The sequence below is a fragment of the Numida meleagris genome, chromosome 4 (assembly GCF_002078875.1).
Source record: "Numida meleagris isolate 19003 breed g44 Domestic line chromosome 4, NumMel1.0, whole genome shotgun sequence".
Classification (NCBI taxonomy): Eukaryota; Metazoa; Chordata; class Aves; order Galliformes; family Numididae; genus Numida; species Numida meleagris.
This window is the reverse complement of record NC_034412.1, coordinates 8,541,460-8,563,303: the sequence shown is the minus strand read 5'-3', so window position 1 is coordinate 8,563,303 and position 21,844 is coordinate 8,541,460. Positions and strand designations below refer to the sequence as shown.

Here is a 21,844-nt window from a genome sequence, read left to right as displayed (position 1 = left end):
TAAGTGCCCTAGGATGAATCAGCCCCACCAATTTGAAAACATCACATCCATCCAGTTATTTTCTAACCTCTTCTTCCTAATCTGGACAGAAACCTTCCATGAACATCCCTGACGTTAAATGCATTTGCCTCTGAATCAATGCTACCATTTTTGTTGACAAATGAAGCAAAAAAAAAAAAAAAAAAGGCATGAAATTGTCCATCTCCCAGAGCCTTTATGATATACTAAAATTTTAAGGGACCACCACTTTCTTTGGTTTTCATTCATTGTTGCATTTTGCAGTTGATTGAGAAGGAAGCAAGCACTGCTCCACTGTAAGTTTAGCAAGCAGACAACTAGAAGAGAAATAACTGGAGCCACTAAAGAGATACTCACTCCTCCCATCTCCTTGCTGCTTTATCTGTCTTCCAGCTGATAATGGAAAAAAAAATCTTACTAACTCTAATGTTCTCTTCCCAGAAAGGCTTTAATTTTTTCCTTACCTTTCTCCTTTCCTTAGAATCCTATTTTCCTATCCTCACCAGGTAAAAAAGAGGACTGCAAGATCTCTGCACCGTGACCCATTTTTCTTAATCTTACCTCTGAGAAAGTGTTTTCTCCGATATTGAGTGCCCTCTCCTGGGCACCTGCGTACTAAGGAACTAAAACCCCCAGTGAGCACCTCCTGCCACAGATAGACATCAGCACAGCCTCATGCGAATACCACACTCATGCACTCTGAAGTGCCTTGTGCCCAGCCAAGCAGTAGCTATGCCTGCTGCTTTGCATTGTGCCGTTCCATTTTCATCTCAGCCTATTTCTGAGCTTCTCTTTTGAAAGCAAATCTGGGGAAGCACATGGCCATCAGCAGTGACAGCATTGCACAGCAATGACGTTAATGCTTGCAATGCTACTGCTGTTTTCTGCTTCATTTTTAAGAAGCAATGACAGCCCCAGTGCCCCCAGATCACAGCATTTTCTGCTTTACCTTATCTATCCACACAGACACGCAAATCCATAGAGACTTTGACATCAGTTTTTAACAGGGCACACGGCTTTCAGTCAAATGAAATGTCAGAATGTGGTCTTCCATATTTCACCAGTGTTATTCTGCCATTTAATTTAATAACAGCTAAATATCAAGTGCCTTTCTATTTTGATGCTATGTCCCATCAGCTATTGAACGAGAAATAATGAGGCAGATCTTAATTTGTGATGCACTGTGGACTGCCTAAACTCATCTCCATCACACAGTGGCCGACATCTAGTGACTGATTCAGCAGATGATTGCCTGTTCAGCTGTCAATCCTCCCACACTGAAGTAGGAATATTAAGGAAGGATAGGTTCATTTACATTTTACAAGTCTTTTTCAGACGACATAAACAAACCTGAGGTTTTCAAGATATGTGGAGATGTGGCACTGAGGAACATGGTCAGTGGGCATGGCGGGATGGGTTGGAGTTGGACTGGATGATCTTAGAGGTCTTTTTCAACCTTAGTGATTCTATGATTCTGTGAAATTTTTACTCAACCTTTTTTTTTCTCCTTTTCTGCTATTACAGACTCTTTCATTGGATTTGACTAGTATTTTGTGTCTGTAACAAGCCTTTGTAGCTTCAGGTACACCACTGAACTTCTGAGGCAATTACAAAGCACTTCTGTCTCTTCCATGCATAATTTTCAATTTACCATCAGCTCTAATTTCTAAATCTAGAAAATCACAGTGAACTGTAAATAATCCATAAATGAAAAGAGTTGCTAATATTTCTCCTTCATATCTTTTATTAATGATCATCAGCAAAAAGTTGACTGAAACGTTATGAGTAATGACAGTAATATAAAGAGGCAGAATTTTCCGCTCATGGTTTTCCAAACTCCATGGCTTTTGACAGTAGAATGGCTCAGCAATAATGACTTAATTTTTGAAGACTGCAGTCAGTGTTATCATTTGTTCAGCAGATATTGTCTCTAAATCTGCCAGGCCAGACAGCATCTGCACGATGTCTTCATGGCTGAGTACGATGGTGGGCTCCCAATCGAAAGAAAAAGTTCAAAAAAAGGAGATCACCTTCAAGAGCATGTAACAGGGCTTGACAAAAAAAAAAAAAACATCTAACGTAGACAAAAGGGACTTTCTGAGCAAGGGAGAAAAAAAGTGATATGGTCTCGAGACCATATAGTTGGTAGATATGATCTTGAGACCATATATTCACAAAAGCAAGGTTGCTGTGTAGGTGGTCTGTGATGCTCGCAGCCTAGCGTGGGATGGCACAAACCTTGTATGGGTGGGGCTGCAGCGTGCCCCCAAAAATGGGCTCAGTGTTGATCTTTGTCACTCCTTCAGGGAGCCGGAAGGTGAATGCCTGTAGCAGGTTGGCAAAGAAAATGAAGAGCTCAGTCCTTGCCAGATGCTCCCCCAAACACACCCGGTGCCCTGTGGGAGGAAGAGGGCAAGGATGGTGAGTATATCACTCTGACCTCAAAAGAAGATAAATTCATTGTCACGTAAGTGAGAATAACCACTGTGGGACACTGTTAGTTGCATGGAGGGATGGGTTGGTGGTTGGACTTGGTGATCTTAGTGGTCTTTTCCAACCTCAATGGTTCTATGATTCTATAAAGCAAAGGTATTTTTGCTGAATCTGGAATTTCTATAGGACTTAAGCTAATCAATGACACAAAATTTTCTGTTATTCTGCCTTTATAAAGAATCTTATCTCCAGCTGTAGACACCTGAGCACCCCCTTCTGCATTGAATTTTGCTTCAATTATGTCAAAAAGCTTACTTTTATCTGACCAACAACTTGAAAGGAATTTGTTTAATCATATAAATGAAGAATAAAGAATTGTTCTTCCCAGAAGATATCATGCTCCAGTTTTCTATGCATTAAGCATCAGCGTTTGAAAGTTTTGAAAGTGCTTTCCAAATATATGCCTGGAGTCGAAATGTGTGCCCCAAATGAACAATCATAATCATTAGCAGAGAATTTCCTTCTGAAAATAGAACAAGTTTGTATAGAACTTGTATAGAACAAGTATGCATACATTTATCAGTATGCCTCTGATTTTCCACGTTATTATTTGTTCAGTAGAACAGTTGTTTACAACTGGATTGGGAAATGTTACCAAAAATAATTTTAATTTTGTCACTGTTTTTCACAAAGAGGCTTAAAATAGATGACCAATAGGTTTTTAATAGATGTCATACTTCTACAGTTCCAACCCAACCCACTGATGTTTGTGGTGTCTGTAAATTTACCTATCGAGAATGGCAAGAAAGCTTCTTGGCTCGTGAAGTTTCCATCCTTATCTAAGAAATGAGCAGGGTTGAACTGTCGAGGTGTTTCCCAGTGCTCTGGGTCATACAAAGAAGAAGCAATATTTGGAAGAATGATGCTGCCCTGAAAGGAGAAAAAACATTAATTATGGCTGATGAGCTTCCCTCTGCAACCAGAATCTGAGAGGTGAGACCAGTGCTAGACATTGCTTGCTTTCAGTGTTCAGTATTATGGGTTGGTAAGTTTCTTTCCCCAGCAGAAAGTGAAGAACTGGGAGGAATGTAAAGTGGTTTTGATTCAAAACATCAGTTCAAGCCTGAGAGTGGAAGTGGCCATGTCAATGGAAACTAACACTACTTGTAACGTTTTCACTTCTAATATTAAAAGTTTCTGTGATTTAGTCTCTTTGACAAAAGCAAGTTGCAAACCTTAATGCTTTACCCTTGATCTTTTCAGGCTTCTTGCAGACAAAAATTCAGTTCAAAATCGTCCCAGTGCTGTATCAACACAAAATCAACCACGATATCCTACAGGATCAATGTCCAAGTTTTTGTCTTTGGCTCAGATCTCGTCTTCCACGCTTTGGCATCTTCCACTATTGATGACCCTCACCCAAGAGCTGCATCACTCATCACAACCGGACAGACGGTTCCTTGTCCTCTTTCTCATTGAAACTCTGACCCAGAGGTACCCAACTCCAGTCCTGTTGAGGGGAAAACCTCGGTACAAATAGATTCGAATCCACAGTTTGTTCTACTGATATAGGAAAGGCCTGTAGCAACTGTGAGAAATGGTACCTTTTTGAGGGGAAATCCCAGCAATGTTGTGTTCCTCACACACACCCTGGGCATGCCAACAGAGATAATATTGCTGAAGCGCTGGATCTCATGAACCACAGCATTCGTATAGGGCAGTTTTCTCCGATCCTCATAGCAGATTGTCTGGGAAGGACCCAAAACAGCATCCAGCTCCTTCTGCACTTTCTCTATGGAGAAATATTCACCATTTCAGGTGGAAAAATACATCACCATTTTCAAAGACATTTTCCGTTTAGAACTACTAGGACAGAAACAAAACTAATACAAAAATGTAGGCAAATTTTATAAAGAAAATGAAGTCAATGAAGTGTTCCAACAGCTAAAACTTGTAGGAACTCTTCTGGGTCTGACGCTATTTGATGCTATATTTAAAAAAGACATTTGTTGCTTAGAATTTTAGAACTAAGCATTGCCTTATGCTTCTGTGCAAGAGATAACTGATTTATTACTGTGTTTCCTTTTGGCTAGGTGCCTTGGGCACTTACAGCCAGTTAGAACCAATACGGTCATAGCTGTATGGAATTCAAGCAAGGTGAATCTGTACCTTAAAAGCCTAATCCCTTTTAAAAGAAAATGGGTCGTATGCAGGTCATGTTAAATGAAGGAATGCCAGCTTCTTGGCACTTATTTTTTGGTCAAGAGTAGTACCATTTAAATTACTTACTGCCCAGAAGCGCTGGCAGCATAATTTTGTTTCATAAATTTCAAGAGAGGCAGCACACACATAATAAAACTGCCTTAGATTTACAACAAATCTCTAGTCTTTTCCAGGCCCTTTAAAGCAATACTAAAATGCATGGAAGTCCATTTTCTATTGATCTGTTTGTGTTCATTCAGTGAAACCTGATTGGAAACTGCCAGCAGCCCATCACAATGTTTGGTAACTCCAAAAAGCATCTCTGAACCAGTAGTTTGGAGAAGGAGAACAGACTTCAATTAGGCAAAAAAACAAAACTTTTCCATATGGCACATAATGGAGCTGCTTAACATTGTCAGTGGGTGTCAATGCAGGCAAAGCTATGAATGGGTTCAGAAAGAAGACATCAGCTGATAGAGGATAGACATACTGGTGTCTGTTGCTTACAGGAGTCTGGATGAAACACATGACTCAAGAAGCTAAGCGTGGATCATCCTGCACACACCCTGCTTTCCCAAGTATGTGCAGGGTGTTATGTTTAGATAACAAAAATTATTTAGGTGAGTCAGCGCTTTCACAACCTTAATTACAGGGTGATAATAACCATGCCATAACACGAGATTAAATAGACCTTATTGTCTGACAGCTACATGTTAAGCAATATTTTCTTATCTTCATCTCTTTCATCCATTTAAATTCCTGTTCTTCTCTGGGTATTTGCACACATTCTGCTATCTAACAATGTCTTCTCTGTTATCCAGCATAAGAGAGGATTCTCTGGTTTTCATTTAGAGCTCTATGTCAGTGAGTGATATTTAAAAGATAGACTTAAAAATAAACTACTAAAATATACATAGACTTATGTATAGACTTACAGATAAACCATCAAATTCTCCTCCCAACTGGATTAATGTCTGTTGCAAGAAACTCAAATATGTCATAGAGTTAATTTAACCTCAGATTAAATTGACACCCTGATACCTTGGGCTCAGAAATGAACTGATAGACAAAAATAAGAAGTTGCCAATTGTCCTTTAGCTGGTTAGCTTTACTTCTCTGACCCACAGAGCACATGGAAGGGCAGCATTCCCTATAGCCCCCAGCACTCGTACCAGGCCAATACAAAACCAAACTGAAGTTCCCAAAAAGTGGCATCCCTGCTATCACACATGAGTTTATAGTTTATTGTTTTCAGCCATCAGTCATGTTTACTGCTCTCTAAGACAGGACCCAATTCAAGATCCATCAAAATGTTATGTCTGTGCTGTTCTACTTCATCAGAGGTATATGCGATACATTTATCCACTTCTTCTTACCTTGGACATCTGGATATGCCACCATATAGAGCAGGCCCCAGTTCAAAGTAGTGCTTGTTGTCTCTGACCCACCCAAGAAAAGGTCATTTATTGAATAAACCATGTTTTCTTCATTGTATGTAGACTTGGGTTCATCTCCAGACTGCAAAAAAGTAAGAAAAAAATAGAGGTTTATTATGTATATGCTGAGATCATGAAAGAACACTGTTAAATTTCTGGAGAATTCGTTACCAACATTTAGGAAGGTTATACCTTCTTTTGCCAATGGAGCAAAATGCAAAGTGAGAAGGATGTTTTCTCCTGTTGTAATACCATCTTATCTTTTTATACTGCCCCTACATGTCTACTACAGACGACTCTGGTTTTTTTAATAAGCAAATTTGGATGATTTCCACCCAGCAGCGTCCCAAAAGAGCTCACTAAAACAACTTCTGGTCCACCAACATTCAGGTTTCATAAATTTTATAACAGCACTGACAAACTTAAGAAGTACTTAAATGTTTCGGAAGACCAGATGTGTTAATATTGTGCTGACATAAAAGAAAATAAAGCAAGAGGATCCAAGGAACTAAAAGGTAGGCTGACATCCAGCCTGGTCTATGTATATATACAGATATAGAGAGCATTGCACTATTGGGACTCTCCAATTCCTTTCCAGCTCACTCATGGTCTGCTTCAAAATTCCATATTCTTTCACTTAGGCCACAAATAATTCCTTAACTGAGGAAAAAATGCAGTCCATTTCTTTAATGAAAGAATTATAAGACCATGTGGCATATCAATAAGGTGTTCAGGAACTGTGGCGATACAGCACTTGAGAACAGGGTTTGGTGAGGGTGGTGGAGATGGGTTGGTGGTTGGACTTGGTGATCTTGGAAGTCTTTTCCAACCTTAATGATTCTATGATTCTAGGATTATAAAGGATTTAGCAAGTCTCAGGTTACTAGATTCACAGTGGGATGTCTATGATGGGTAAGAAATGGTGATAAAAAGGCTCAGAATGGATGATTTAAGAGTCTTTTTCACCTTATACCCCATTAAAGTATGACCAAGCAGAACACACACTTACTTTTTCAATGTGAGCTAGATAAAAGTCAATGAAATCCTGCGGTTCATCTGGTATCTCTCTCTCCTTGTGCTTTCTGATCTCTCTTCTTGTGAAAGAACTCAGAATGTCGTAGCAAGACAATGCTTTCTTATGAGGACCAGGGAGATGGCACATCAGCCAGGGGAAGATTTCATACAGCTGCGGGAGTGACATACAAGAGGTACCACAAAGTCTCTATCACTATAAAATGCACTTAGACCTACTTAGAAGAAAAGTTAATATCAATATTAGCGCGTGGGGATTTTTTCGTCATTAATGAAATATTCCAAGAAAGAGTACATTTATGCTTTCGAGTTGTGAAACAGCATGCAGCATAATTTCTAGCTGTGTTAAAGGTAAGATTCAGAGTTAAACAGGCCTTCAATTTCAGCCAATATCCAAATTAGAGTGATTACCATTAGAATGCACTGTAGCCATTTATTCAGTTATTCAACCTGTTCAGTTAGAATGAACAGTATTCAGGCATTACAAAAGTGAGATCCTGCCCTCCAGTGGAGAATGCCCAGAAATGAAGAAGCAAAGGCATTACAAAACCGTCCTCACCAGGAGGTGCAAAGGCAGTTGGTGAACCCCCCAAAAAGGACACCTACAAAGGCTGGTGTACAAACTGGGTAGTTCCCCAAAGCACTCTCTACCAAAATAGCTCTCAAACAGTCCTCAATAAAACCTGAAACAACTACTACACAGATTTCTCAGTCTTCACCTTATTGAGCTCATCTTGTATTCTCCTAATTACACTTGGCTAAATTAGAGAGACTGTGCTAAATTAGTGAGACTAAATTAGAGAGACTGTGTCTACATCTGGGGCAGTGAATCACACTTTTAGATCTGACAGTCAGCATTTATCATGATGCTCTATGCAAGCCATCTGTTGGGCGTGAAGGCTGAAAACTGAGTACCAAACATGACCCAGGAGCATTCCATCAGCTTGTATCTTGCTGGAAAGACCTAAGAGTAAACTACCTTATTGCAAGACAATGAGAAGAAGTGATGAAGCTTGGTATGTAGTGCATTACCATCCCATCTGAAGACAGTGTGATGCCCAGCACAGCTGTATGGAACACAGTTTCAAATGGTGAGCAGTTATGCCCAACAGCCACCTCTCGAATCTGCATTTCCCACTTTCTGTGTTATTCAGCCAAGGACAACAGATCACTTACTTACATGGTGAAGAAAGCTGCCTCCAAATTTGAAGATATGCTCCGTGGCTCTAATCAGTTCATGGAAGTTTTCATCCCCTCTGGAGAAGCGATGTCCATAAACAACAGCACAAATTACATTGGAGACGGAATGAACGAGAGGGAAATAAGGATCCAGAGGTTTCTCTGCAACCACAACAATAAAGGTCACCCTGAATGTCTCATATTTTGCTTCATAGGTTACCTAAAGAACTTTCAAGCAAGCATTGCATTTCACAGAGAAGTAGCAACCTTCTTACAAAACTGTAGTAGAATCATCACCTTTTGAGTTGGAAGGGACCTTTAAAGGCCATCTGGTCCAACTCCCTGAAATGAACAGGAACACTACAGCTCCATCAGGTGCTCAAAGCCCTGTCCAGCCTGACCTTGTGTGTCTCCAAGGACGGGGCATCCACTGCCTCTCTGGGCAACCTGTGCCAGTGCCTCACCAGCCTTATTGTAAAAAACTTCCTACCCAGCCTAAATCTCTCCTCTTTTGGTTTGAAACCATTTTCCCTCATCCTATCACAACAGACCTTGCTCAAGAGTCCACCCCCCTCTTTCTCATAGCCCCTTTTATATACTGAAAAGCTGCCATCAGTATCCTACTGATTTTTCACAGCTATGGTGTAATCAATAAGAAAATTAATAAGAAAATAATTTCACAGCTTCAGAAAAATGAGTGTAAACAACTGCATTTACGTCTGTACTGATGCAGCTGTCCAACACCCAAGGCACAACTCTGCTTAGTAGCTTATTGCTCTGAGCTTCAGGAGTCTTTTTCTTTCCCTGTATATGTAGCCACAACTCCATCTCTCCTAGTTCTTAAGTCAAGAGATTGGGTTGGATTTAATTACTTTTAATTGACACATGCCACAGCATGTCCTGGTTTACTGTGCTTTGCATAATAATCAGTATTGGGAAATTCAACTCAAATGCTCCTAACTGGGTTGATCAGGATAAAATGTTGTAATGGAAACAAGATTGTACTCACTGCCTTACAGAGTGCATGCAAATAGTGCTACAGTGTTTAATTCTGAGTCTCCCATTGGGTCTGAAAAAAACTCAGGACTGGACTCCTTGTGTTTCCAATCCATTCTACATAGATGCCACATGACTCATGGAACAGAAGATTTAGTGCGATGCATTAAAGACATCACACCAGTGACAGAAATGAATTGGTATTTGTCAGAGATACCTTTCAAACTTGCAAAGAATTCCACCAGGTGCTGGGCCTCCTCCTGCACTCGTTGTTCCAGACCTCTCTTCCCCAGACCCAGGTTGCGTAGAGTCTTCAGTGCAAACCTCCTCTGCTGCTTCCAGGTGTGACCAGTGGCCAACATAATCCCTGAGTCCATGCAAGGAAGAATTCATTATCATGCTAACATTTACTGCACAAGAGTATAATGAAAATATGGCATTGTCAATGAATACAAAGGCACAAAGAAACAGCTGTGGCAGATGTAAGAATGTGAGCAGAGCCAAAATGGCCAAACTCATCTGGACAGTAAGTGCTTTTCCCAGTTAAAAAGTAAATTCTCTTATACCCAGCCCTAAGGAATTAATGGGTTGGGTTTTGGCAGAGGCAGACCACCCCTCCTGCAGCACTACCAGCTGCTGACTTAGGTGTGGCACAAATACATTGCTGTGGAGAACTGAGTTCTATATGGGAAACAGCAAACAGTGGCGCAACCCTATTCGAGACCGGGTCTCTTCCCCATAGAAATCATTCACAGAGAGTAAAAGTAAAACTGAGGAGTGACTGAAAAGGTCCAACACTCACAAGTCCACAAAGAGAGACAGCCTGTGCCTGGGGAGAAGCTTTGGCTGAACAGGTCACTGCCACCGATTAGATAGGTCAGGTAACTTGTAAACATCTCATGCTGAGATAGTAACACCCCACAGAAACTTCTGCAGATCTACTTTTTGATTTTCTGAATGGTTTTCAGTAATACCAGCAGCTACAGCATTCCTTCACCTGAAAGAATGCTCTCATTCCTAAATATCACAGCGTTGCTGCAAGTGGAGATGTAGAAGCCTGTCAGGAAACATTCTGCAAGACTCTTAAGATTGCATCTGCTTGGAGACCTCAGTGTATTACAATTACAATAGGTAAAGTCCTAAACAATTCACAGACATACACCTATGCTGCATTTTTCGTGACAAATAGGAAAAACTCAGAGCTGTGAAGTGGCTTAACTATGGTCTTCATCAATGCTGGATCAAACTCAGATTAGTTAGCCAGGCTAGGTACAGGCCTGAGATAATAATGATACGAAGAAGAAAATCAGGAGCTTGGAAATTTCCAGTGTGGTTGGGGAGTATGGAACCTACAGTGAGGTGAGAGGAAGTCATCGCTCAGACAAACCCTGCCACTGTGGTGCTGTTGGGGGTGGGTACAAGCTACAAAAGAGCTGCAATTGTAAAGATAATGTTTCTGTGCAAAAAATAATCGCACCTTTTCCTTTGGCCATAGCTCTGAAGAAAGGAGACACCAGCCTCCCAGACACATCTTCAGGATGCGTGGTCATACCATCCTTCACTGCTTGGAATCCATTCAGTATGATCACCGGGGCCCATCCAAACCACAAGGTGAACACATTGCCATGAGTTTTTGCCAGCTGTAGATGGGAGAGAAGCCAGCAAAGCACAGCTGAAATCCCAAACACCGCAAACAAACAGAAGATGAACCTGTTTTTATGCTAATTACAGGACCAGCCCTAACCTGGAATGATGTTCTGCATCTTCTCCATGACTACAATTATCTATGAGAAGGTATGAATGTCTTTTCCAGCATTCACTGTTGGAAACAGCTGAGTCTGCCAGCTATTCAGAGCCACAGATTTATGCCAACAGATATCAAGTGAGTTTTATTTGTGTACAAACCAAGGCTCAGTTCACAAGAGTCTCATCTTCTGCTGTTCACATGATAGAGGATCTTTTCTATCCAAAAGATATGTTCCAGAATTTATTTCAGGAGGGTTTCCACCACTAACAGAAGTGTTGTGGGTTGTTTTTAGATCCCATCGATACCACAAGCACACACACACAGAGCATATCTTCAGCAGCTGTTCACCTGTTAACTTAGAGAGCACCAATGCTCAGAAAGCTAAAAGCTCATGCTGTGAAAGTCACTCTTTAAAGCGCATTTCTTTTCCATGACTTCAAACCTGATATGTTATCCCTAAAGGTATTTAATCCTGAAGGATATTATGTTTCACATGAGGTTGTCAAACTCAGGGTTAAAAAGGGAGAGGCTGGAGCATCAGAATGGTTTTCACACAAATAACACGAGAAAAGACAAATTGCAAAGACTTTTAAGCTGTTAGGAGATTATCTGAAAGTAAATACCTTCATGAGGAGGTCACGATTGAGCTGGAAGTTCAGCTGCAGCAAGGTGCCAAGAACGGGGAGAGGGATCGGTCCAGGAGGAAGGGATCTCCGTGCTCGTTGCAACTTTAAAAACTGCATAACCAAAAGGAAGACAACCAATGCTATCATAACTTGACTTATGGACAACATCGCAACCGTTGCTTTTACTGGATTCTCGTTATTGAAAACAGTCTGTTGAAGCTATGAAGGCTGGTTGCTCAACCAGTTGTTTTTTTCGTAAGAGTTTGAATTTCACATAATAACTATTCCACGCCCCTAACCCTCCCTCTTCATTATCAACCACTCTGTTCCTGACCCACCCATTACATTTTCAAGCTGAAGCGTATTTAGGTGCTTATTCCTCTCCTTCTTTTCATTCAGGTTCTGGTTATCAAATATGGATCACGGGTTTTGTAGGATCTTAGCTGCTTCCAAGGTTCTTAACCTGTGGCCAAGATTCTCCAAGCAATGTAAATACACGTATTCACATGCAAGCTCTCCAACTAATTTTCTGAACCAATTGTGGATGTGCGTGCTCATACAAATACTTCATGAATGCTTTTAGAGAAGCAATAACCATACATACAAATTAAGCATGCAAGAGTAAGTGGATACTAAATCTTGGAGTTTCTGAAATGTTTTGTACGTGTTTTATTTATACCTACATCCAGGAAAGCCACTGATTAAGGGTAATGGCAGGGCTGATGAAAGTTAAAAGCTCACATTTATCATAAAATAAATATACCGGTTTTTAATGCTCAGCATGCATAGTGAACCTATTAGGAATCTTGAGCTACAGCCAGAGCTAAAGACCTCTCTTTGTGAACCAGTTGGAACACGCATGTGCCATTCTTGGTAAGTGGAGAATAAAGGTGGTATGAAGGAAAGCTCTTTGCCAAGCCTCAATGTATGCAGGAAGTAGAAAGCTGTTACCAGGAGAGCTTTACATGCCTGCAATCCAGCCCTGAAAGCTGCAAGACTTGTGCATCAGCTTGCTTCTTTCAGCTGCACTTTCTTCGGGACAAAAACGGCTTCATGGGATTTGTGGCTCTGGGACATGCAGTGGGTGTACCCAGAGAGAATGGCCTGGAGGCTGCCACCCCACAGTTCCCAGACCTCCGCATCCATTAGCTTCCAACCACTGCGCTTCATTAGCAATAAAGAATAATGAAGGAATGCATATTAACCAAGGAAGGGCTGTTTCTGTGCTTCTACAAAAGCTTTATTTGTTTGTAATAACAAGCTTATTTTTCAAGGCAATCATTTCTAATTTAACTCTCTCAACAATACTTTTTACTCCAGGCTCAAGAACTACCTGTTTCAGCATCTTTGGATTTTCCACTGTGAATCTCTGAAACATGAGAAAACATATTTCACTAGGATGGTCCAGCTCCTTAGGCCGCTGTCATCAAACAATAAAAATTATCAATAAAAACAGCACAGTTTAGTGGACAATATTGGTGGTAGGTAGATGGTTGGACTGGGTGGTCCTAGAGGTCTTTTCCAACCTTAAAAATTCTGTGATTCTGTGATCAGTGGTCGTGGGTCAAGCAGTGCCCAATCCAACTTTCAGAAGCCTTTCAGAGGAATCCAGACATTGCAGCCAAAACCCTCCTAATGCAACCGATCTCCCCAGTGATCTCAGTGATGACGCAATGGCTGTAGGGCCTTGATCCTACATCAGGGACATGGAAGATCCTGGGAGCATGGGTAGGGGTTCAAGAAGCAATAAACAAGGGTTGTGTAATTTCTGCTTTGTGTGGAGGAACAGTGATGTTCTAATGCAGATTACATTCTCCAAAACTAAATGTATTTTCACAAGAAAGAATCTGGGAATGTTGGGACATAAATTCTATGGGTCACAACAGGAGCTCCACAACTATCACCTCTTTCCTGCCGAGGCTTAAGCAAGCATAGGAAAAGAGAAAGGAAGAGTTGGCATTTACCCGTGCTGATATCCACATTGTCAGTTCGTTATTTTTTTTTCCTTAGGCTTTTAGACAACCACTCCTTTTTCAAAGTGGTATTGTTTTGCTGCTCTCAGACAAAGCCCCAAGCTACTTTCTCCAAAGATGTTATTATTCCTCTGTCTCTTCTGCTTGTGGGAGTGAGGAGGCTGCAATTCATGCTGCCATTATCTACTCTTTGGCTTAATGCATACAAAGCTGTATTGTTAGGGAACATAACTACAGCTATTTCGCAGGTAACTTAAGAAACTGTATAAGAATATGGTAAGACAAACAACTCCGTAATGTAGGAAGGGCAGTAAAAGCAGAAACAGGATACAAGACAAATAGAAAAATGGAAGACACCAGAATGAGGAATATATAAAGACAAACATATCCATCCAACAGATGGGAGAGAGATAAGAATAAGGGGAAAGATTTCAGTGAGGAAAGAAGAGCGGACAGCACAGGCTTGGAAGGCATCCAAAGAAAAACTTACAGGAGATGGAGGGCAGCGTGTGTGCAAGAAAATTAATGGAGATGTGTGCAAGGGAGTTGAAAACATGGGTGTAAGAAAGCACACTGGATGTAGAAGGGCTGAACTAGTAAGCAGCTGCGTTAGAAGACCAAAGAAAAAACAGAATTTCCTTTGTAGGCACAACACACAGCTTGCATAGCAAGCATATTCAAAGCTGAATGTCACACTCTGTAATGTTTTCCCTAGAGAGCCTAAGGAGGCACTTACCATGGATTACTACAGTGTAAGAGTATGCAGATACGTTTTTATCTCATATTAGGTGGCACTGCAGGATTACCTTCCATCTTACCTAGGAATGTTTTGTAATCTACTCACATCCATAAGGCTCAAACATCCAAGGCACATTGAAGAGAATCTGAAAAAAAAACCTCATTAATTCTCATAGAGTCAAGGAACATCTGAAGTTGGAGGAGACCCACAAGATCATCGAGTCCAATTCTCTAATGACCCCTCACAATTTGTCAAAGGACCACTTGACACTCAAGCACAGAAACAAAGAGTGAAAAATCGGGATAAATGAGAAAATGGGGAAGGTTGCAAGGACTACAAATGGCACTGTCTGCTAACCAGTGTATAAAACTCACCCCTGAAATGCTGGCATACAGTAACCACTTTCAATGTGCCACTGGAAAAAACACTTTCAATCCTCTCAAAAAAAAAAAAAAAAGTCCCTTGTTAAATGTCAGTAACTGAACAAAATGTTGAATATCTATATTTACCAAGTACTTAAGTACAATGATCATAAAGGGCTTCAAGAAATCTTCAGCAGTGGTAAATCTTCTGTTGGCAGTGATATGCTAATTTATGCTGATAGGTGCCAAGTCAGCTAACTGTGACAAAGAATCCATTAAAGAACTGAAAAGAATAAATGAAGTTGAATACATTACTGAAGGATCTGGAGTGAACAACACCAGATGACTACCAATCATGAAAAATACATGTTCTCATGTTGCTGTCAACCACTGGGTTCATAAAGAAAGAACAATTTGTCAACATTTAGAGTCTGCTTGCTGCTGCTCATCTTCCAGTCCCTGCTCCTTGCTTGCGTTACAAAAAGGTCATCACATCTGGCTGATGAACCCATTACTCCTTTCTCAAAGGGCAGAAATACTCCTGTTTCAGCAAGTGAAACCCTCAACTCTCTTGACGCCTGGTTGCACAACTACAGACCTGATTGGTCTAAGGAAATCATAGAATCATTAAGGGTGGAAAAGACCTCCAAGGTCATCCAGTCCAACTGTCCGCCTATCACCAGTACTGCCCACTAACCCATGGCCCTCAGTGACGCATTTCCATGGTTCTTGAACACCTCCAGGGACAGTAACTCCCTCACCTCCAACTTCAACAATGTAATTGTTATCTCAGACCATATCATCTGCCTCTTCACTAAGCGTCCCCCAAGATCTTCTTCTAACTCCTCTGTACAATAATATCTGGAGACGGATCAAAAGACCTTTACACCCATCACCATAAATGCAACTGGGGTTTATGAGAAAGAATGCACAGATAGTTCTAATTTATAGACCTTGATTCAAGTTCTTCCTCTCTTGATGCTGTTCTAATAAATAAGGCCCAATTCTAATTCTTCCCTTTGTATCTTTATTTACTACACATTGGGACAAATACACCAAGTGTTGAAAACAAGAACAAAATATTGACTTTTTGTAGATAAAATCCTCAGGATGCAATTGTCCGAAAAGAATTTTTCAGTGTAATAACTGACCAAATCATGAGGAAAGCAAAAATCTTAAGATGTGATATGAGGAATCCATATGCAGAATTACGCAGAGTTAAGTCTTCCCTGAGTCTGTATGGCACCATTTCCTACCGAGGAATGGCACAGAGCTGGTGCGGAGGTGGCTTCATCGTACTTGAAAAAACAAACTTGGTGTTGACTTCTTTCACTCCGTCTGGCAGGGTGAAGGTGAACGCCTGCAACAGGGTGCAGAAGATGATGAAGAGCTCCAGCCTTGCCAGCTGCTCTCCCATGCATGCACGGTGCCCTGGGAAAAGACAGAAAAGGCAATTGGCCAAAGGATTTATATCGAACCTACCTTTCTAGCTCTGCACTTGTTAGCATTACAAGTTTTGCTGCTATTGTTGTGATAACTGGGTCTCTACTCGAAAAGAAACCAGATCTTTTCCAAGAAAGTGGCCTCTGTATGTCATTCCTTCTCTTTCAATCTTTTCCACTTGCAATTGGGCTTCTCTCTTCCTGGAGTTCTTTAAAATACTGTAATGCATTTCTATACCTCTTTGTAGGTACAGCTGCCTCCCCATTTCACGCTGAGGAATGAGTGGATCTTAAGTTACTATCACATGGAAAAAATCAGTCCCTGTTCAGTGCGTTTACCTATTGAGAATGGTAAGAACGCTTCTCTGTGTACAAAGTTTCCGTCTTTATCAAGAAAGTGTCCTGGGTTGAACTGATCGGGTGTTTCCCATTTTTCAGGATCAGACAGAACAGAGTCAATATTTACCAGAACGATGGTGTCCTGAAAAAAAAGAAGTATATTTATTAAAGTGCATTGGTTTTACTTTTCCTATTGCTGTTGTATTTTTGGCTTTTCAGTGAAGGAATGAGTAACGATTTAACTTTTCCTTTGTTACTCCGTGATTTCTGCAATGCTAACATTGCTTTGAGCAGATCCATAAAAAAGGGATGAAAATGCAGCTAAAGGAAAAGCAATGATGGGAGAATATCTAGAACCAACCCTAATGCACCTTTCAGTTACAAAACTTGAAAATATTTCAGATTCATTATGACACTTGCAAGATACCACATTTAGAATCTTGCAATGTGAAAATAATTTCATATTTCCAAGGTTTTCAAGCAGAAAACATGCAGCATGTTTGTTCAGTACCTTTGGAATAGGAAATCCCAGCAGCTCCGTGTCCTTCACAGTATATCTGGGAAGTGCAATTAAGACAATATTACTGTATCTCTGGATCTCGTGAATTACAGCATTTGTGTACGGCAAGTTTTTTCTGTCTGCATAGCAAATTAAATGGGAAGAGCCCAGGACAGCATCCAGCTCCTTATGGACTTTCTCTGGAAAGAAATAGTTATCTTTAAATGCACAACAATCTGTAAGCCCTACAGTCATCCTTTTTCCTATTGCTTTTTCATGGTCATAATTATACCCATTTTTTTTTTTTACAGTTATAATTGTACCCAATAAGACGAAAAAGATACTAAAAAAAAGAAATTAAACTTCCCATGTGGATGAGCTAAGTGAAATATTAATCTCTTATGAAGAGAATGGTCAAGGAAGAATGAAGAAACTGAACAAGGATCAGTCTTCACTCAGAATCACACAGAAATGAATTGAAAAAGTAATTTCTGCTCTGAAATGGTCTGATTAATACCACAGCCTTGATAATTGCAATTAGATTGATTCCATGCATCAGGAAACTTAGAGAGGCTGACAGACCGTGTTGTGAGCATTCAGCATATACACTCAAGTCTCAAATTTTAGGTCTTTTGTAGAGCCATTAGTTAACAACAATGGGAAATCCCTTCTTTTTATTACCTTTACAGTTTTCCCCCACCAGTCTCCTCCTGCTGCAAAGTACTGAGGAGCACATCGAGCAGCAGGAGTCACGGGTCAAAGACCCCATCACGTGCTCACTGAAAGTCTGATCAATTGCAAGTGGAGGGGCAGGGGGGCATTATATCTCATCCTAGAGCGGACTTCTCCAATTGATCAGATGGATCATACCCTGAATTCTGAGAGGGTCTCCCAGAATTGAAACCTGAAAGGTCTACTCTGTATGTTAAGGAAAGAAGGATATTCTTAGAAAAGATACTGTGGCACTGAGAGACATGGGTTAGTGGACATGGTGGTGATGGGTCGATGGTCGGCCTAGATGATCTTAGCAGTCTTTTCCAACCTTAATGGTTCTATGATTCTATATATGAAGAAACAGACACATGCAGTTCACCTGATTCATGCTCTACTCATTCGTTTCTCTGCTGTTCTTTAACTAGCTCTACTACTATTTGAATGCGTGTAATTTCTAAGAAGCTGCAAAATGGCGTGTGCTTACCTTGAACATCGGGATAAGCCGCCATGTAGAGCAATGCCCAACGCAAAGTGGTGGCTGTCGTTTCTGTGCCAGCCAGAAGAAGGTCAAAAATACTCTGCATCAAATTGGCCTTGTCATAGGTAGCATCAGCATCTTCTTTAGACTGCAAACATGAATGGAAAACAGCAAGTTAAGACACAAAAAAGTGAAGCCAAGCACCTTCATGTATCACAGAAATGTTCACTGATACTATCCAAAATGGAAAAAAAATAAAACAAAAACCTAAAGAGCTAAAAAAAAAACCACTTCTTTAATAATATGAAGGCATTTTCTAATATTCCCCAGTATATTTGCAAATTTATTCAGCCCACGTGCTCATGTTGTTTGTCAGCCATGACAAATTTATGCAGTCACTCATGCTTTCCACTCTTGCTGCAAATCCCACTACAATTTGCATTCTTAGATGTATCTTAACCATATGTAGATCTATTATTGTGCTTACAGGAAGTTTACCTGCAAACCTACTCATATTATTACTTCATCCTCCTCCTCCCATCCCATGGTTTCAGCTTTTGTTTTTTTTCTCTAATTCATTCAACTATAAGCTTTTCTAGGGAGAAATTTTATATTTCCTTAATTGCTATTAGACACCATTTTAATTCAAGAAGTACTTAAAATTCCCATTTGTCAATGGGACCTAAGAGAAGCTCCGAGATACTCACTTTAGCCATCTGATCCAAATAGTAATAAATAAAATCTTGATTTTCATTGATTTTTCCTTTTTCTTTGTGGCTTTCAATTTCCTCTCCTAATAGAGCCCTCATAATATCTCTGCCAGCAAAAGCCTTCTTACACGGTGTTAGAAAATGAGTTCCAATCCAGGGAAGCTGATCATGGACCTGTAAAAGAAGTAATTTAGATATGTGGTGTTACTGACATCAGCAAACTAAATTTGAATCCTAATACAGGCCTGTATGTAGTGGAAGAAGGGAATGAAGGACTCTAATGACTGTATCTTCACTGTTACGTCAAAAGGATAATGCCTACCCTGTAATCCATTAAAGGCTTTTTTAGTCCTGTTTCTGGGAGAGAAACCGTAAGTATTCTTATTTTTTTTTTAATCTATTTTTAACCAAAAGTATCAAATTAACCCTCAGATTAGCTAAGAAATGAGTTACGGTGTTTTTAGTGAGAGATGGTGAAAAATCATGCAAGGTGCAAAACCTGCCGAGTGCCAGCCACATACACTGGTAACATGACTTCTTGCCTCTATGTAGCATTATGTGTCCTATCTGTAAACGGTTAATGGTATAAGTGCCCTGATTTCAGGCGGTCCGTCCCACTGCTTTCACATCTGTAGACACAATCTCATGCAGAAACATGACAGCAAATTGTTCTGTCCAGTGAACCAGATGTTACAGTGGGAGCTGCTGCCTTCAGTGGGGGCAAAACATCAGTTTTGAATGGGTCATCTAGAGATACAGTTCTGATGTGTACTTCAGTACCTCTAGGTGCACCGGTATTCATTTTTGTTATAAAACCAGCCAGTTGCCTTTTCATTATCTGTGTATAAAATAATATAAGAAATCCTTATCCTCACATAAAACGAGATGCTGTTAAAAAATTTTGATATATCATCCATAGCTTCAACCAAGCAGAGAAATCTTTTATCTTCTATGGAAAAGCGGTGTCCCAAAATCAGAGCACAAATCACATTGGAAACAGCGTGTGTAACAGGCACAGTGGGGTCCAGAGGTCTTCCTGTGAACACAGTGAGCAGTTTCACCATTAACATCAATTCTGCTTTTCCCCTCTGAGCAGAGAGATGGAGAAATAGAATCATTGAATCATTAGGGTTGGAAAAGACCTCCAAGATCACCAAGTCCAACCCCAACCCATCCCCACCGTGCCCACTGACCATGTCCTTGACATCTCCATGGCTTATGAACACCTCATAACATTTTACCAAATTCCTTTCGTGTTGATTACATTATGAGATGGAAAACTGCAATTTGTCAGCAAAAGATATGAGTAAAAGTAAGATCAGACACCCAAAACATTTTTGTTGATTAAAGGGAACAGCAAGACGGCCAGTGGAAATGGAATTTGTAAAGGTAATAAGGAAAACATACCCCTTCTAGAGAACCTTGGCATTGCATTTGGCTATAATTGGTAGTAAAAAAGGATAGAGGCACATACCTTTTGTGTTCTGCAGGTATTGCACCAGGTGACGGGCTTCCTCCTGGATCTGATACTCCTGGCCTTGCTTCCCTACTCCCATTTTCCTCATTGTTATGAGTCCAAAGCGCCGCTGTTGCTTCCAGATGTGACCGTTAGAGAACATAAGACCTAGGATCATAATGAATTAATGCTGTTAGTGATTTATGAATGAATGAATTGATACTTTTAATGTTTTAAAGATGTTTCTCTGTCGTGCTAATCTTTCTCAGGTTTTGCCAGCAGTCCTGTAGCATTCCTCTTTCCCTTTCCTTTCTCCTTCCTTCTAGTCTTGCCATTTACCTCCTGCATAAAAATTCTTACCATAGCTGTATTCTGCCATTATTGTTCCAAGAGAACCTGAAAAGAGATTTATGAATATTTTCATAAAACCCCATGAAAATATTAACCTACATTCCACTGTACATTAGGCACTCTGTGGCTCTAACTCAGGTTTCAAAACCATGGATAGAATTTATCAGAAAGGTCTGTGAAAATAATAGTTACCGTTTCCACTAGTCATCAACTTGAAGGCTCTGTTTAATGGCCTTCCAGCAACCTCTTCAGCATGGGCAGTCATCCCCTCCTTCACTGCCTGGTACCCTTGTAGGACAATTACAGGTGTGTTTGCAAGCCATAAGGTGAAGATATTACCATACATGTTGGCCATCTGTAGAACAAAACAGCATCACAACAACACCAGTGAGAACTGGCACATTAGAATCCAGCAAGGTCAGGCTGGAGAGGGCCCTGAGCACCTGATGGAGCTGTAGTGTCTCTGTTCATTGCAAGGAGTTGGACCAGATGGCCCTTGAGGGGCCCTTCCAACTCAAATGGTTCTATGGCTCTATGATTCTACATTTAACTGATCTCCACTGATTTTCACATTTATACAATTGAGAATAAATCCCTCCCTACCATTCAAAAGAGAACTATTTTAACAAAAACTCATCTTCATTCTTCAGCCAGCTGATGAGTCTACCAACGAGTTGCCTGAAAATACATACATACCTTGTTAAGGAGGTCGTGATGAATTCGGAAGTTCATCTGCAGCAGATTCCCAAAGAGGGGGAATGGAGCTGGTCCGGGAGGAAGCTGTCTTCGCTTCCACTGCATTCCCAGGAACTGCACGAGCAGCAGAGAGGCTGCCAAACATACAAGCACCGCCACACTCACTGTTAACATTTCACTTCTGACTTACACGGCGATCTTGTCTCTGCAAAACTGCTACGTAAGGAGAGGGCAGATCCATTTATCTTGTTCTGCTGGTACCTCCCCAAGATGAAAACGTTCGCGTCTTTGTTCTTCCATCTTTAACACTTTCCTTTACCTTCTGATCCCAGAGAACGACATGTTGCTTTTATGCACACATGGCATTGCTCCACTACATTACACCCACAAATCCATCAAGTGTTGATCCTTCAAGG

General features: G+C 40.6%; 2 protein-coding genes across 2 annotated transcripts; both read right to left on the bottom strand.

Annotated features, from left to right (window-relative positions):
• Positions 1,754–11,895, bottom strand: LOC110398752 (cytochrome P450 2J6-like). The gene is made up of 9 exons (XM_021396676.1): positions 11,667–11,895; positions 10,774–10,936; positions 9,514–9,663; positions 8,302–8,462; positions 7,099–7,275; positions 6,030–6,171; positions 4,056–4,243; positions 3,240–3,381; positions 1,754–2,414 (listed from the first exon to the last, which is right to left on the bottom strand). The coding sequence occupies exons 1-9, from the start codon at positions 11,835–11,837 to the stop codon at positions 2,236–2,238; spliced, it is 1,473 nt and encodes a 490-aa protein (XP_021252351.1). The 5' UTR covers positions 11,838–11,895; the 3' UTR covers positions 1,754–2,235.
• LOC110398751 (cytochrome P450 2J6-like) lies at positions 12,747–21,627 on the bottom strand. The gene is made up of 9 exons (XM_021396675.1): positions 21,429–21,627; positions 20,925–21,087; positions 20,400–20,549; positions 19,801–19,961; positions 18,923–19,099; positions 18,222–18,363; positions 17,036–17,223; positions 16,525–16,666; positions 12,747–16,174 (listed from the first exon to the last, which is right to left on the bottom strand). Exons 1-9 carry the CDS (start codon positions 21,600–21,602, stop codon positions 15,996–15,998), a joined length of 1,476 nt encoding a protein of 491 aa, XP_021252350.1. The 5' UTR covers positions 21,603–21,627; the 3' UTR covers positions 12,747–15,995.

Excerpts from the sequence above, each read along its gene's own strand:
- LOC110398752 (XM_021396676.1), bottom strand. The coding sequence starts at position 11,837 with ATGTTGTCCATAAGTCAAGTTATGATAGCATTGGTTGTCTTCCTTTTG. Across the intron at positions 4,244-6,029 it reads GGCATATCCAGATGTCCAAG|AGAAAGTGCAGAAGGAGCTG; the intron begins GTAAGAAGAAGT and ends ATTTCTCCATAG. Across the intron at positions 3,382-4,055 it reads TGGGATTTCCCCTCAAAAAG|GGCAGCATCATTCTTCCAAA; the intron begins GTACCATTTCTC and ends TTCTCCTTTCAG.
- LOC110398751 (XM_021396675.1), bottom strand. The coding sequence starts at position 21,602 with ATGTTAACAGTGAGTGTGGCGGTGCTTGTATGTTTGGCAGCCTCTCTG. Across the intron at positions 19,100-19,800 it reads TTAACAGCATCTCGTTTTAT|GTCCATGATCAGCTTCCCTG; the intron begins GTGAGGATAAGG and ends CTTCTTTTACAG. Across the intron at positions 17,224-18,221 it reads GGCTTATCCCGATGTTCAAG|AGAAAGTCCATAAGGAGCTG; the intron begins GTAAGCACACGC and ends ATTTCTTTCCAG.